We start from the raw sequence: 17,500 nt of genomic DNA, 5'->3' as shown, positions 1-17,500 counted from the left end.
GAAAAAGTTTATATTTTTTTATTTTTTTAAGGAAACTTGAGAATTAATTTTCGAAATATTATAAAAAATGTATGGGTGAATTTGTTTACACTGTTTAATTATTTTAATCTAACTGAATCTAATCTAACCTGACCTAAGTTAACCTAACCTATCCTGATTAAAGCTAAAGTGTGTTATTACGAAAATTGAGATATAGATCCATGGATTAAACAGACAGACAGACAGACAGACAGACAGACAGAGAGACAGAGAGACAAGGATGAGACACAATAATTTAATCCTAAGTAGTTAAAATAATAATAATAGTAATAAAATACTAATTTTAATAATAATAACGTAGAAAACTTATATAGATCTGAGCATCCAGTGAACCAGGCAGCCATTGTTGGAGAGAGAGAGAGAGAGAGAGAGAGAGAGAGGGGGGGGGGGGGGGAAGCAAGATAAGGGAGGGAGGAAGGGAAGGAGGGATAATATAATAAGAATCACCTATGTCATTTTACACTCCAGGCAGGTGAGTCTGTTCCACCACTACCACCACCACCACCACTACTATCACCACCACTATCACTATCACCACCATCATCATCACTACTACTACTACTACTACATGGGGCCCAAGTCTTATTAGGCCCCTGTCCTAATGGGCCCCAGAAATAATAGCTAGGTTGATGCTTATTGGGACAGGTACCCCTTTGATCTGCCACTGCCATCTGCCACTGCCATCTGCCACCCATCTGCCACCTGCCATCTGCCATCCGTTCCATCACCTTAGCCACTGTTGACCCAAAGGCAAACGTCACAGACAGACAGACAGACAGATGGTAGTGGTCGTTGTTTGATCTACAGCTAAGGGCGTGGGTCAGTGTCTGTGTGTGGAGCAGACAGACACAGAAAGACAGACAGACAGAAACACAGAGATACATAGACAGACAGACATGAATATAGACAGAAATATATACGTATAGACAGACTGACAGATATGGTAAAGGTAGATTTGTTTGCTCAACTTTTCCAGTGTAGACGTTTCTGTCAGTTTGTTTATTGGAGAGAGAGAGAGAGAGAGAGAGAGAGAGAGAGAGAGAGACGTCCTGAAATTGCTCCCTCCTCTATTAATGTGTAAACGAAGACATGGTGAGAGAGGAGGAGTGAAAGGTAGGAGAGAGGGAGAGGAGAGGGAGGAGTGGGAGGTTGGAGAGAGGGAGAGGACAGGAAGGGGAGGGGTGAGGGAGGACACTGCACATTTTTCTCATTATTACTCTGAAAACCAAGACATGTATAGGGAAGAGGGAGAGGAGGAAGAGGAGAGAGAGGAAGAATAGGAAGAGGAGGAGGAGAGGAGAGAAGAAGAATGAGAAGAGGATGAGGAGGAAGAATAAGGGGAGGAAGATGGAAAGGGTTATTCTATACGATGAAGCCATGTATGTATGTATGTATGTATGTATGTATGTATGTATGTATGTATGTATGTATGTATGTATGTATGTGTATGTATGTATGTGTATGATCATTATACTAGCATCGTGTGGGTTATTGTGCATATTATAATCCACTGCCATCCTCCCTCCTCCCTCTCCTCCTTCTTCCTACCTCCTCCCCTCCCTCCTCCCTCCTTCCCCTCCCTCCCTCCTCCATTACACCTCAGGTAAGCAAGCAAAACACTATATCCCTCTACAGGTGAACTAGTCTATAAGGTAATTTGGCTAATAGGTATCCCCTAGTGTGGTGGTAGTAGTGATGGTGGTAGTTGGTAATGGTAGTGGTGATAGTGGTTGTGGTGGTAGGGGTAGGTAGTGGATTGTGGTGGTAGTGGTGGTGGTGATAGTGGTTGTGGTGGTGGTAGTGGGTGGTGGTGATAGTGGTGGTGGTGGTAGTGGTGGTGGTGATAGTGGTTGTGTGGTGGTAGTGGTGGTAGATCAAGAAAGAAACAGACATACAAACGGATACACTCAAAGGGGGGAAGGGGAGGGAAGGGGATAAGGTGAGACAAGGAAGGGGAGGAAAGGGTGATGTGATTTAAAGGTGTACTGACAACGTGTGTGTGTGTGTGTGTGTGTGTGTGTGTGTGTGTGTGTGTGTGTGTGTGTGTGTGTGTGTGTGTCACCTGTGTGTATGTATTGCTCACCTAGATTCATACGTTCATACGCACCTCTCTCTCTTCTCCTTTCCCAGATGACTGTATGACTGTATGACTGTATGACTGTATGACTGTATGACTGTATGACTGTATGACTGTATTCCCTGGGGTACCGTTCATGTTTGTGTTATTATAATTAGTGAATTGTTTTAATGAACGTGTGAGAGAGAGAGAGAGAGATCAATACTTCACTGAGGTCATCCGGGCCTTTTTGACCTTGACCTTGTAGTGCCAGAGGTCAAATCTTCCTCCTCTGATATTGTATGTATGTATGTATGTATGTATGTATGTATGTATGTATGTATGTACGTACATTTGACATAGACAGACAGACAGACAGACACCCAGACAGACAGACAGACACCCAGACAGACAGACACCCAGACAGACAGACACCAGACAGACAGACAGACAGACACCCAGACAGACAGACACCCAGACAGACAGAACAGACAGACAGACAGACAGACAGACACCCAGACAGACAGACCCGACAGACAGACACCCAGACAGACAGACAGCGCAGACAGACAGACAGACAGACAGACAGACAGACATGAACGTAAACCCACACGGCCTAACCTGTGTTGACAAGTATTACATAAAAAACAAACAAACACACACGGACTTTAAATCGATTTATCCTCTTGTGTTTTATTTATTTGTTTTAATTCTGTTTGTTTTAGTTCTTGGTTTCTTGGGTGTTTTTATTTTGTTGTTTTACTTGTTTTTGTGCTGTGGTGTTTTGTTTGTTTGTTTGTGTTTGTGTGTTGTCTGTCTGTCTGTTCATCTGTGTGTCTTGTCTGTTTGTCTGTCTGTCTGTTCCCCTCTTGTCTGTCTGTCTGTCTGGTTTGTTGTGTATGTCACTTGTTCCGGCTGTTTTTTTACATATATATACATATTAAAAGACAGACAGACAGACAGGGCAGAGACAGACAGAGACAGACAAACAGGACAAACAGACAGACAGACAGACACAACAACAACAAACAGAGACAGACAACAGAGACAGACAGACAGACAGACAGACAGACAGAGACACAGATAAACAGACTACTAAGTCATTCACTGTGAGGAAGAAAAACACCGCGGTTCTCCTCACTACACACACACACACACACACACACACACACACACACATATTGAATACACACACACACACAGAATTTGTTTTCCTCGGTTTGATTTGATTATGATATAAGTGTGTGTGTGTGTGTGTGTGTGTGTTTATGTATCTACCTACGTGAATCTCTCTCTCTCTCTAATCAAAACACACCTGTAATCCACACCTCTTCTCACCTGTTAATTATCTCCTCTCCCTCTCTCAACAGATCCCGAGAGGTGGCATTCACTGTACCCCCGACAGTCTCTCCTCTCTCCCCCCGTCGTGGCCTGGGGGAGTGTTCGCCCTTCCCCGAAGGATGGGGTCGGGAGACACTACCCCCGTCGGGAGTACCGCAGGCAGTGAGTATGGTGGGGACTCCAGGACCACCACCTCGCCAGGACCTTGTCGGGGATCCTTCACTGATATTCCTACCATGTCAGGTGAGTTTGCTACCATGATGATGTTTTTTTTTACCCTTTAATTACCATGATGGATCCTCTCTACCATAGTAGATCTACCCTACCATGATAGATCTACCCCTTTAACATGACGTTTAATAGAGATAAGCCAGACAGACCTAATGAAACCTCTCCCCTCCTCACCTCCCTCACCTCACCCCCCCTCCCTCCCCTCACCCCTCCCTCCCCCTCACCCCTTAGATCCACTTTGAGGGGCGGGCGTCTACCTGAGCAAAGGACCCCTGTCAGGATCAAGGCCACATCCTACCATCTTCATAGGAGAGGTTGGATATCCTGTCAGGGAGTTGATCATAAGATATTATGAAGGGGGAGGGGAGGGAGAAGAGGGGGAGGTGTAATTGCTTCCTCTCTGTCTCTCTCTCTCTCTCTCTCTCTCTCTCTCTCTCTCTCTCTCTCTCTCCTGTCGTCTAGAGTTAGTCCCTTTTATAGAGACTCTTAAGGCTGTAAAACACACACACACACACACACACACACACACACACACATTTCTCGCCATTCCATAAACATGCCAGGAGAGACAGACAGACAGGCAGACAGACAGACAGACAGACAGATAGATCAGTGACCAGGTATATTTTTCCCACCTGAGGAATGTAATGACTGTGTTACCTGGCCAAACCTTCCTGCTGGACTGACTTCACAAACGAAAGAAATGAAATCAAAGGCCTTTCTTTCTTTTCTTTCTTCTTTAATTAATCAGAAAGGGGGAAAATTTGCTTTATTTGTTTGTTTCAGTACTGTACTCAAAGGGTTAAAATATCGTACTCAAAGGCTTATTATAGTTACCCTAACCACACCAATTATGACCTCTAGTTATTGCCTTTTGACCTTCCCTCCACACCCCCTAGAGGTCACCTGCCCCCCTCCTCCCCATCCCTGTCTACTAATTACAAAGGTGTTTTCAGGTACATAAACGCCTAATGTTTGATTTTTTACCTGTGTTATTGATTGGGTATTGGTGCCGGCAGACAGGTGTAGTGTTGGCAGTACTGTTGGCAGTGTTGTGGCAGTGTAGTGTTAGCAGTACTGTTGGCAGGTGTTGTGTTGGCAGGTGTTGTGGCAGGTGTTGTGTTGGCAGGTGTAGTGTTGGCAGTACTGTTGGCAGGTGTTGTGTTAGCAGTACTGTGTTGGCAGATGTTGTGTTGGCAGTACTGTTGGCAACTGTTGTGTTGGCAGGTGTTGTGTTGGTAGGTGTTGTGTTGGCAGGTGTTGTGTTGGCAGTATTGTTGGCATAATATAATAATAATAATAATAAGTATACTTGTTGTGTGTGTGTGTGTGTGTGTGTGTGTGTGTGTGTTAATTAGCAAATACCAATAAAATCCTCCTTTGTTGTCACACACAGACACACAAGACAACACACACACACACACACACACATCAAACAGACAGACTTTAGGAGTAAGCAGTAACATTCCCGTCTCTTAGCACAGACAGGCAGGATTCCTCATCTGGGAATGAGACGGGAATCTCCTCTCACCAATCAGGAATTTCTCTCACGTGATTATCGACCTTTTTGTTAGAGGTAGAACGTCTCTTCAATAACACAAATCGATGCTGATACGGACGCTGTCTAGCTCTAATACGGACATTAACGGACGCTGTCTGGCTCTAATACGGACATTAACGGACGCTGTCTGGCTCTGATACAGTTTAACAGACGCTGTCTGGCTCTAATACGGACATTAACGGACGCTGTCTGGCTCTGATACGGACATTAACGGACGCTGCCTGGCTTTACGACATTAACGGACGTCTCAGCTCTAATACGGACATTAACGGACGCTGTCTGGCTCTAATACGGACATTAACGGACGCTGTTGGCTCTATACGGACATTAACAGACGCTGTCTGGCTCTAATACGGACATTAACGGACGCTGTCTGGCTCTGATACGGACATTAACGGACGCTGCCTGGCTCTGATACGGACATTAACGGACGCTGTCTAGCTCTAATACGGACATTACGGACGCTGTCTGGCTCTAATACGGACATTAACGGACGCTGCTGGCTCTGATGGACATTAACAGACGCTGTCTGGCTCTAATACGGACATTAACGGACGCTGTCTGGCTCTGATACGGACATTAACGGACGCTGCCTGGCTCTGATACGGACATTAACGGACGCTGTCTAGCTCTAATACGGACATTAACGGACGCTGTCTGGCTCATACGGACATTAACGGACGCTGTCTGGCTCTGATACGGACATTAACAGACGCTGTCTGGCTCTAATACGGACATGGACGCTGTCTGGCTCTGATACGGACATTAACGGACGCTGCCTGGCTCTGATACGGACATTAACGGACGCTGCGCGCTCTGATACGGACATTAACGGACGCTGCCTGGCTCTAATACGGACATTAACGGACGCTGTCTGGCTCTGATACGGACATTAACGGACGCTGCCTGGCTCTAATACGGACATTAACGGACGCTGCCTGGCTCTGATACGGACATTAACAGACGCTGTCTGGCTCTGATACGGACATTAACGGACGCTGCCTGGCTCTAATACGGACATTAACGGACGCTGTCTGGCTCTGATACGGACATTAACGGATGTCTGGCTCCTAATACAGACATTAACGGACGCTGCCTGGCTCTAATACGGACATTAACGGACGCTGCCTGGCTCTAATACGGCCATTAACAGACGCTGTCTGGCTCTAATACGGACATTAACGGACGCTGCCTGGCTCTAATACGGACATTCTGGACGCTGTCTGGCTCTTATACGGACATTAACGGACGCTGTCTGGCTTTGATACGACATTAACGACGGACGCTGCCCGGCCTAATACGGACATTAACGCTGCCTGGCCTAATACGGACATTAACGACGGACGCGCCTGGCCTAATACGGACATTAACGGACGCTGCCTGGCTCTGATACGGATATTAAATCATGTGACGCTGCCTGGCTCTGATATTGGCATTAACGGACGCTAAACGGACGCTAAATGATGTGTAGTAATGTCTGACGTTGCCCCCACCCTTGACTGGTGGTGCAGAACATAGCCACACACACACACACACACACACACACACACACACACACACACACACACACACGATCTAGAATACCCCTGTGTCAACCTACCAGTGTATTTAATCTGTTTGTGCAACGACGTCATTCCTCACTCAGCCAATCAGCGATAACGACAGCGCCGCCACACGTCCATGGGGAGAACTACGAACATAAACAAACATTCCGCCTTAATTATCTCAGGTGACTTAATTAGAGGTATTTTGTATTAAAGGGTCACCTGAAGATTATCCACCTTAATCTAATATGATTCTAACATAAACTACCTAACAACAAACACGACACGACACGACACGACACGACACGCCACGCCACGACACGACACGCCACGCCACGACACGACACGCCACGACACACACGCCACGCCACGACACGACACGACACGACACGACACGCCACGACGCGACACGACGACGACACTCTAGTCATTTCTTCCTTGTTAATAAAATTGCTATACGACACTCGTTGCTTTTATTGCATGCATGTGTGTGTGTAATGTTGGAAGAGAGAGAGAGAGAGAGAGAGAGAGAGAGAGAGGAGAGAGAGAGAATCGTTGTTAGAAAATACTGTGTGCTGTGATCACATGACGCCCTGTGTGTGTGTGTGTGTGATGATAAAATATTCAACCAACCCCAATATAGCGTGGTATTCTCTCGAGGATGACCCAATAACAAAGGGAGGTCAAGAGGAGGTCACACACTCTCTCAAACCTAGATTCATGGCTGATTGCCGAGATGTATTTTAATTCAGCATATTGTGTTTCCTCTGAGTCTAATTGTCCTCGTCCGTTCTCCCCCGGTCCGTCCCCCGTCCGTGCGTCCGTTTTCTGAGAATTGTCCACGCGATAACTCGGATAAATATTCATGATTTTAACCGGATTTGTTGTACGGATGCGTCACTGCCAGATCTCAGACGTATTTAGTAATCAGGAGTTTTTGGTCGTTTTATACAGAGTTTTAGGTCTTTTGTTTTTGTGTTGATGTACTGGTGAGGGGTGTGGGGTGGGTGAGAGGTGGGGTGGTGAGGGTGTGGGGTGGTGGGGTGTGGGGTGGTGAGGGTGGGAGGTGGGGAGGGGAGGAGGCTGTGTACCTTACCTGTCACAACCAGGGGAATTTGGCCTCACCTAGGACCCCAGAGACACGGTGAACCTGGCGAAATCAGCTGGCGACCAAACGACCGCGCCCAATCGTCCTATTCCGGAGATAATCGCTCACTTTAGCAACTCGATGTCACTTGCTTACATTTAGCGGCCAAGAATCTTCATATAAACAAACAATACCTCATTAAATATCTCATAGTGAGCAATTAACAACATCTAGAGAAGGTAATTATGAGTTATTATGAGAGAGAAATATTGAAATCGTAGGAATAATTTGTTTTACTACCAATTAGCTCAGAAATACGATTATTTTTAAAACGCGACAATTTTTATTTTTTTACCATAAAGGTGTTTTCATACGTTCAGTCAACACAATCTCGCTCTTTGTGACTTGGCTTGAGGTGATTATCTTTTGTTCTATGTTGTTTTGTCGTCCTTGAGTGTGGGGTGGGGGTTGGGGGTGGGGTAGGGGGTGGGTGGTGGGGGGGGCTCCAAGATGCGGATATTCGTCACAAACAAGTCATTTAATTGTTATATTTATTTTTGTATTTTTTGGCGAGATCAAATAACGACGCCGTGATGGAAATTCTTTGATGCTGAATTTGTATTTTAAATTTAAGTAAGATTTATTTATTTATTTATTTCAGAAGCTGGGATTATTTAATTCTGTCAATCTTGAATGCTGTTTTGTTGACAAGTGAGTAAGTCGGTTTGTGTTTGATGACTAAAACTTTCGGAAGTTTGTGGCTGAATGTTTGTTGCGGTGTTGTGATACTTTACGGGCTTATAACACTGTGGAGAGATGTACTGTATGTGTGTTTGTGTGGGGAGGGGGAGTTTGAGGGGGGAGGGCTGTATACCTCACTCGTTGTTGGCGTAACGAACCCTTAAGGCTTCATGAGTATATACTAGAATTCTGTTCACTTTAGTGTTCATTGTTCACATGTTCCTGTAAAGAAGAACATCTCACCCCCCTTCCTCATATCCCCCTCACCCCTCATTCCTCCTTGTTCCTCATGTATCTCTAACCCCTAGTAGTGGACAGGTGGGGAGACAGACCAGGTGAGGTAAACAGGTAGACCAGGTGGAGGTGAACAGGTAGACCAGGTGAGGTAAAACAGGTAGACCAGGTGAGGGAAACAGGTAGACCAGGTGAGGTAAACAGGTAGACCAGGTGAGGTAAACAGGTAGACCAGGTGAGGTAAACAGGTAGACCAGGTGAGGTAAACAGGTAGACCAGGTGGAGTAAACAGGTAGACCAGGTGAGGTAAACAGGTAGACCAGGTGAGGTGAACAGGTAGACCAGGAGGTAAACATGTAGACCAGGTGAGGTGAACAGGTAGACCAGGTGAGGTAAACATGTAGACCAGGTGAGGTAAACAGGTAGACCAGGTGAGGTGAAACAGGTAGACCAGGTGGGAGGTGAACAGGTAGACCAGGTGAGGTAAACAGGTAGACCAGGTGAGGTAAACAGGTAGACCAGGTGAGGTAAACAGGTAGACCAGGTGAGGTAAACAGGTGAGACCAGGTGGAGGTAAACATGTAGACCAGGTGGAGGTGAACAGGTAGACCAGGTGAGGTGAACAGGCAGACCAGGAGGTAAACAGGTAGACCAGGTGAGGTGAACAGGTAGACCAGGTGAGGTAAACAGGTAGACCAGGTGAGGTAAACAGGGTAGACCAGGTGAGGAAACAGGTAGACCAGGTGAGGTAAACAGGTAGACCAGGTGAGGTAAACATGTAGACCAGGTGAGGTGAACATGTAGACCAGGTGAGGTAAACAGGTAGACCAGGTGAGGGTAAACAGGTAGACCAGGTGAGGTAAACAGGTAGACCAGGTGAGGTAAACAGGTAGACCAGGGTGAGGTGAACAGGTAGACCAGGTGAGGTAAACAGGTAGACCAGGTAAAAAGTGTTATAAAGTTTAACCTATGAACCCTGCCTTCCTCTTGTGTGATGGTCAAGGTGTTACCCAGGTGTCTTACAGGTAAACAACCCCCCCTCCCACCTCATGTGTTATTGTGTTGTAAGGTGTTGTTGTGGCTGTGTGTAGGTGTTAGTTTGGTCGTCTGTAGATACACCTTTGGCACACACACACACACACACACAGAGGACAATTTCCAGGAGATTATCTGTTTTAGCTATGTGTACTGATTCCTTGGTCTCTCATTCTCTTCTCCCTTTCTTCTTCCTTCTCCCCTCCTCCTCTTCCTTCACTTCCTTTCCTCTCTTTTCCTGATCTTTAGTTAATTGTTGACGATTTAACCTCAATTTCTGCGGTGACTAAACCTAATTATATATTCATAGAGATATTCTTTCCGGAGACACTTAACTATTTTGGATATAAGCCTCTTGGTGGGGTATTGAGGTATATATGTAGTCTGTCTGTCTGTCTGTCTTTCTCTTGTCCTCCCTAGGCTTCATCTCACCTCCTAGCTTTCTTAACCTATCTAGCTCCTCTCCTCCCTCCCTCCTCCCTCCTCCCTCCCTCCTCCCTCCTTCCTCCTCCCCCTCCTCCCTCCCTCCTCCCTCCCTCCCTCCCTCCCTCCCTCCTCACCCCTCCCCCAACCTACTGCTCACCCTCACACACACATCATGACCTACCTACTGAAAAAAAATGTTTTATTTTACCCCTACCTGTGCTGTATCTCATTAAGCAACAGGACTAGGTTAGGTTAGGTTAGGTCTGTCGTCTCTGTTGTAATATTCCTACAGACCAAGTATCTTTACAGACGCTATATGTATCCAAAATGTCTACTGTAGTTCCGTTTTAAGGAGTTTTAATTATATTATTTTTTTTTTTTTTTTCTGTGTTATTATTTTTTTTTGTTTTTTTTGTTTTTTTGTGCTGTTTTGTTTGTTGTTTGTTTTGTTCGTTTAGTAAGTGTTGCTGGGTCTCGTTTCTTGTTGTATTACTGAGATTATATGGGTTTTCGCCGTTTGCTTACTGTTATTCACTCACTCACTACTGTCACTCACCACTCACCCACCGTCACTCTCCCATATAAACTGAGTTACCTAAAATATCCCGGACATATTCGGAACAAAATTACTAAATATTTTCTGGTTTTATATCATCAGACAGTCTATTTATCTAATGAACTTGAAGACGCCATTCTCAGGACTTAAATTGATATGTTATACAAGAAATGGTTATCGAGAATGTAGGTGCAGGTTATAAGTGGTCGCTGGAGTGAGGTGGTCGCTGGAGTGAGGTGGTCGCTGGAGGAGGTGGTCGCTGAGTGAGGTGGTCGCTGGAGTGAGGTCGACACATAATAATAATGATAATAATAATAATAATAATAATATGAGGAAGATCAATAATAACAATAACAACAGCAACAATACTACTACTACTACTACTACTACTACTACTACTACTACTACTACTAATATTAATACTAATACTACTAATACTACTACTACTACTAATAATAATAATAATATTTTTACGTTCTCCAACAAAAAACAACAATATTGAGGTCAGTGACAATTATCAGTACATCATATCACTGTTTTCATACCGGAGTGCTTGTGGGATTAACTTTTGACGTAAACAAACCAGCATTCACAAACGGACGAAAATAATATTCACAGTTGAATTAATTAATGCATGTATTATTATTCTAGAGTGATTTTATTGTGTTCTTTTTATTAGAAGTTTAAATTAATTTATTATAATTAAATTTCGGTATTTTGATTGTATTGAATGTAATCTGTTGTAATTGAAAGTAACTTATGTGTGTGTTTAACCTAACTATGGCTAAACTGCCCCTTGCCTAACATAACTTGGCAGTGCTGGTTGAGAAGTGTAGCGCTGTCTGTCTGTCTGTTCACCTGTTTACCTGTCTGTCTGTCTGTAATACTGAGAGGCACAATAAGCTGTTCCATCTCCTTCTCCTCTCTGTGATATGGAGAAACACGGCTGAGTAACCTGTATGGCAGAAGTACGGTTCACACAACCGAGAAGCTGCCCTGACGGATTGTGGTGTCACCTGCTGCGTCCACACACACACACACACATATACACACACACACATACACACACACACATACACACACCCACACACACATACACACACACACACACATACACACACACACACACACACACACACATACACACACACACACACACACACTTATGTCATCAATCTTCTTTGTGTGAACTCCTAACACACACACTCTCTCTCCCTCTCTCTCTCTCCCTCTCCCTCCCTCACAGAACACCCACTAACCTCTCCATCTCATCCTTCAGGAGCCACATGTAACCTTGGCACCATCAACCCTGAGCTTCTACAAGACAGACGAACTGAGGGAGATTGACCACCCGATGACCATATAGGCGCGTGGCTACAGCTAGAGTACCACAGCGACGCCGAGAAGCCTCGTCACCTCATCAAGGCCAAAATCTCCCCAGCCGTCTCATAGGTTCCATCAACTCCTGCGACCCCTACGTCAGGTGGGTGCTCATGGGGTCTGATGGGATTTAGTGGGTTTTTCTTGGGCTGTGGGTCCTGGTGGGTTCTAATAGGTCCTGGTGGGTTTTGGTGGGTCCTGGTGGGTCCTTAGTGGGTTCTAATAGGTTCTGGTGGGCCCTGGTGGTTTGGTGGGGTTCTGGTGGGTCCTGGTGGGCTCTGGGGTTCTGGTGGTCCTGGTGGGCTCTGTGGGTTCTGGTGAGTTTTAATAGGTCCTGGTGGGTCTTGGTGGGTTCTGGTGGTCGTGGTGGGTCCTAGTGGGTTCTAATAGGTTCTGTGGGTCCTTGATAGTTAATAATTACATAATCACTTTCATCGACCAATCACCAGTCAGCATTTACCGTACCAGAAGTGAAGTTAACCAATCACGGGATCAAAAAGCCATCGGCGGCAACCAATCAGCTTACGGTAGCAAGAGTGAAGGAAGAATTGTCGTAGCTACCCGAGTGACGTCACTTTATGCACCACTTGTTCCTCCACTCAAGTATAAGTATTAAATCTCAGGTGGTACTTGTAATTATGCTACAGTTACTAAAACTAATATTATTTCCTAAAATACTGTGCAGGTGTGTGTTACAGGTGTGCAGGCGTATGTTACAGGTGTGTGTATATGTGTGTGGAATGTGTTTGACAGGTGTAAAGTAAGCTAAACAGGTGCAATTGTGGTTGAATATATGACGTGTAGTAGTGTGGTGGGTGGTGGTGGTGTTAGTAGTAGTAGTGGTGGTAGTAGTAGTAGTAGTAGTAGTAGTGGTAGTAGTAGTGGTAGTAGTAGTAGTAGTAAGTGTAGTAGTAGTGGTTGGATGAATATACATTTACCGCTACCCTGTTACCTACCCCACCACCATTTTACCTCCTACCAACCTTAGCCACCCTTACCCCACCCCCTCCCCCTACCACCATCCCCCTACCACAGTGGAGTGGATGATGAGGATGATAGCTCCTGGCTCATTGATGATAATGTTGGCAACCACAATCATCTGGGTGGTATATGGAGATGGTTGTTTTGGGGTGTAGTGTTGAGATCTCTTCTCTCTCTCTCTCTCTCTCTCTCTCTCTCTCAGGTGGCCGTGTGGCCTCCAGGTGTCAGTTAACACCTTTGGTCTCGTAGTTCCTCTATTAAGCTATAGTGATGCTAGTTATTCTCAAAAATCAATCAATTTTCTGTCTTCTTCTCTTTTTTTAATGGTTTCTGGCTGTGCGCTCTTGGTAACGAAAGTTAGAGAGGGGGGAGAGAATTGTTAAAAGTCTATCAGCTCTCGCAGGGTCTCGGTGTCCATTTTTCCCTTGGGGGTTGTATTTGAAAGTTCCAGCTTCTTGAGAGGAGTGTGAAGAGAAGTGCCCTCAGGAACGCAGGAACCGTTGTTTGAGTTCTTTTTTTTTTTTTTTTTTTTTTTTTTTTCTTTCCTCTTCCATATAGACGAGGCAGCAGTAAGAAGGAGGAGGGGCTGGAATGAGGAAGAAAGGAGAGTGGGGGAGGGAGGGTGGGGGAGGGAGGAGGAGGGTGAGGAGGAGGGGAGGGTGAGGGAGGAGAGGTGATGGGGAGTGAGGTGGGAGGAGGGAGAGGGAGGGTTGTTGACGTGGTATGGGGAACTCAGTAACAGTGCCCTGGAATGAGCGCGCGCGCACGCAGGGAGAGAAGCCAGATGTCACTATTGCTGGGAGTTCTGCCTCTGGAATCAGGTTATGAAGTGGATTTTTTTGGATTAGCGGTGTTACTTGGTGGCGGATGGAGCTTCTATTGGTGGAAGTGCATGTAGATATATGTCAATCGTTGTCAGTAGGTTGGAGAGGAGGAATGAGGATTGGTTAGAGTGTTGGAGGGTGGAGGGATTCAGTTTGAGGGAGGGTAGGTAAGTGTCGTCTAGCAATAGCCTGGGTGGTTCGTTATCTGTCTTGCTTTATTGTGTTCCTCTTAAAACAATTATTTTGCCTTTTCTGCCCTTATCCCCTCCTCCCCCTGCCTTTGTCTCCCTCCCTCCTCTCGGCCTCTCCTCTGGCTCCTCCCTCTCCCTACCCTCTTTAGGTTTTGATTATCGTTAGGGGTCGTTAAATTGGTGGGAAATATTTAGTAGTAATGAATTGTTATTTTTTATTGTGTTATTGATTATTGGTTGTTATTTGTTGTTATTGTTGTTGTTGTTTTTGTTATTATTGGTTATTGTTGTTGTTGTTGATATTAGTAATAGTTGTTGTTGTTGTTAATGGTTATTTGTTTGTTTATTTGTTGTTGTTTTTTGTTAGTAATAGTTGTTGTTTGTTATTGGTTGTTGTTGTTGTTGGTAATGGTTATTTGTTGTTAGTAGTAGTTGTTGTTGTTGTTGGTAATGGTTGTTGTTGTTAGTAATGGTTGTTGTTGTTGTTAGTAGTAGTTGTTGTTATTAGTAATAGTTATTTGTTATTTGTTGTTGTTGTTGTTGTATTTAGTAATTATTTGTTTATTTGTTATCTTTATTCATATGGGTTTACCTTGTGACTTCATCTTTACTCCCTTCCTTTTATTCTCTCTCCTCCCTAGTTTTCTCTCCCTGCTTCCCTCATTTTTTTCCTTCCCTCCCTCATTCTCTCTCTCTCCCCAGTCTCCTCCTCCTTCCTTCCGCCTCGCGAGAGGGCCGAGGTGCTAGATCCTTTCCTTTGTTGACATAAAGTGAGAGCCACAAATACTTGGAGTCTGTCCTGAAAGTTGGATATTCATCGTTTTTTCTTTAGATTGTATTAGTTTTGGGATCTGATGTGTGTGTTTGTTTGTGTGTGTGTGTGTGTGTGTGTGTGTGTGTGTGTGTGTGTGTGGGTCTCGTTTGCATGGATGTAGCTTACTGTCTGTTATCATTAGTAATTGCAAGATATTTATACTCAGGTCTCTCGGCAGGGGAAGAGGTCATTAATGGGGTTCTTGATTCTTTGATGGTCGTCTTCAGCTCTGATGCTGACCTAGCTCCTAACCCTGGCCTGGCTCTGACCACAGCTTGTAACCGAGTACGCCTGTTGGTGGTGTCATTCTTGTATTTTTATCACGATAAAATCATTATAATTATCAGGTTATTATTAGGGGGTTATTAATTATCATGAGGCTTATTATTATTGTGGTGTTATTATATTATTTTGTCGCCATAGAATTGGTTTTTCATCTGGTGGAATTCCAGTGCCAGATATAAGGCGTTACCTCAAACCAAGATAGGGAGAAGACTTTGTAACCGCGATTCGACGAGGGCATTTGGCTTCAGGTAAAAGATATTTACAAGGAGCTTGTGGTTAAATTTATGTCTTGTTGATAGAGTGTCAGTAAAATATTTGTATTTTTAATTAAATAGTGAAGTGGGTTTGTGTGTGTGTGTGTGTTAGTGTGTGTGTGTGTGTGTGTGTGTGTGTGTGTGGTGATATGAAGAGGGGTCCTCGTGCGTGAATATTACTAATTTTATCAGTTAGGTCAGGGAGGATGGGGAATAACTGTGTACATTGGTATATTACTGAATTTTGTATTATTTGGGTGGGTGTTAGAGTGTTGATTGTTGGGTGTTGTTGTGGATGTGGGTGTTGGGGTGTGGATGTGGGTGTTGGGGTGTGGATGTGGGTGTTGGGGGTGTGGTGGTGCATTTCTCACACCCTTTGGGGTATGGTAAGATGAAACAGGCAGGGGGAGATGTTAAGCGGCTGACGTGTGTGGCAGAGTCTTCAGAAGAGGCTCTTCAGAGAGTCGTTGACCTCTTGAAGTAACTTCTCCTCCTAACGGCCCCTGCTGTGGGGCGTGTCACTTACTGACTTGCCTTACGCACGCACTTGCACGCATGCACGTCACGCCTTGAGTGGCGCCTGGTTGACGCTGTGGGCAAAGAAGTAAACGTGACCCTTTATTGGTCATGCAAATGTTTTTCATTGACAAGCTCAGGGCGTAGCAGTTGCGTGTGTAGTGCTGATGGTCCCTTGCACATTCGCCACCACCTGTACCTCGAGATGGGATCCTTGCGTGCCTCCTTCCCCTCCCTCCCCTTCCCCTCCTTCCCCTCCCCTCCCCTCCCCTCCCCTTCCCTACCTCTCCTCCCCTGATGCCTCGTTTCCCGGGGGTAGTGTTATGTGACCCTTTGAGCCCGTTACCGAGAATTCCAAAATGGCGCAAAGTGAAATAGAATAAAGTTACTTATTTTGGTGGGGTGGGAGGTTATTATGTTAACCAGGGCGTCCAAACAGCATATTCAAGCTTGTGTTGTTGTGTTGTTGTTGTTAGTCTTCAGGGAAGTTAACTTCAGTAATTATTGGTGGATTTCGAATGTGAATTGACCTCGAGGGGGCGTTTACTCGTGGCATTAGAGGCAGAAGGTGTCATTGAAGTTTTATTAGGCGTTGGTGTGTAGAGACAGGAGTAGTTGGTTAGTAATCGCCTTTAAGCTCTCTCCTGTCCTCCTGCCTTTGCCTCCTTTGCCTCCCTTGCCTTTTGCCTCCTGCCTCGCCCCCCTTGCCTTGCCCCTTCCTCTTGTGCCTCCGCCCCTTGCCTTGCTCACCACTGCCTCACCCCTTGCCTCTTACTTGCCTCAGCCCCTGCCTCCCTGCCTCGCCCTTGCCTTGCCTCGCCCCCCAGGTAGTAATGTTGACCTGGATGGTTGGGCCTAGTAATCGTGGGACGGGCGTAGTGGCCTAAATGTAAGTAAATTGATTGTCTTCTAGACATGGAGAGGTGGGCTGGGCGGGGTCGAGTCTTTGGGTTCAGTGGGGCCAGTGGCAGAGTGGGCTGGCATGTGTGTGTGTGTGTGTGTGTGTGTTGTGTGTGTGTGTGTGTGTGTGTGTGTGTGTGTGTGTGTATGTGTGTGTGTGTGGAAGATTGAGTTTATCAACCGTGAGTTCACAAAGTTGCTTGCGCCTTCCTTCTGCACTTGCCATCTGGCCTCCCCTGCAGATCGGCCAGGGGCTGGAATGAGCTCTCAGTTGACCTTTTATGGCTGGACAGGGCAAAAACTCGTGGTGTGGGTCATGTCCTTCCTGTCAGGGTGGGATCTGTCTGTCTGTCTGTCTGTCTCTGTCTGTCTGTCTGTGTATCTTTGGTATCGTTTTTGACGTTTATGTGTATGTGTATGTGTGTGTGTGTGTCTCTCTTTATCTGTCTGTCTGTCTGTCACAGCCTATCTCTATCTATCTGTGTGAGCAATACATGGCTTCTA

At 45.5% G+C, this 17,500-nt stretch overlaps 1 protein-coding gene across 4 annotated transcripts in view; it reads left to right on the top strand.

Moving 5' to 3' along the window:
* Positions 1 to 17,500, top strand: part of LOC121868549 (synaptotagmin-15-like) — a 46,407-nt gene that overhangs the window by 12,183 nt on the left and 16,724 nt on the right. For all 4 annotated transcript variants that reach the window (XM_042369279.1, XM_042369276.1, XM_042369277.1 and 1 more), the window contains exon 2: positions 3,466 to 3,679. In XM_042369279.1, the coding sequence (XP_042225213.1) occupies positions 3,556 to 3,679 (124 nt within the window). In that variant the 5' untranslated portion in view covers positions 3,466 to 3,555. The remainder of the gene's footprint in view (positions 1 to 3,465; positions 3,680 to 17,500) is intronic.

Source organism: Homarus americanus, unplaced genomic scaffold, assembly GCF_018991925.1.
Source record: "Homarus americanus isolate GMGI-L3 unplaced genomic scaffold, GMGI_Hamer_2.0 scaffold59495, whole genome shotgun sequence".
Lineage (NCBI taxonomy): Eukaryota > Metazoa > Arthropoda > Malacostraca > Decapoda > Nephropidae > Homarus > Homarus americanus.
This window is presented reverse-complemented; position numbering and strand designations above follow the sequence as displayed.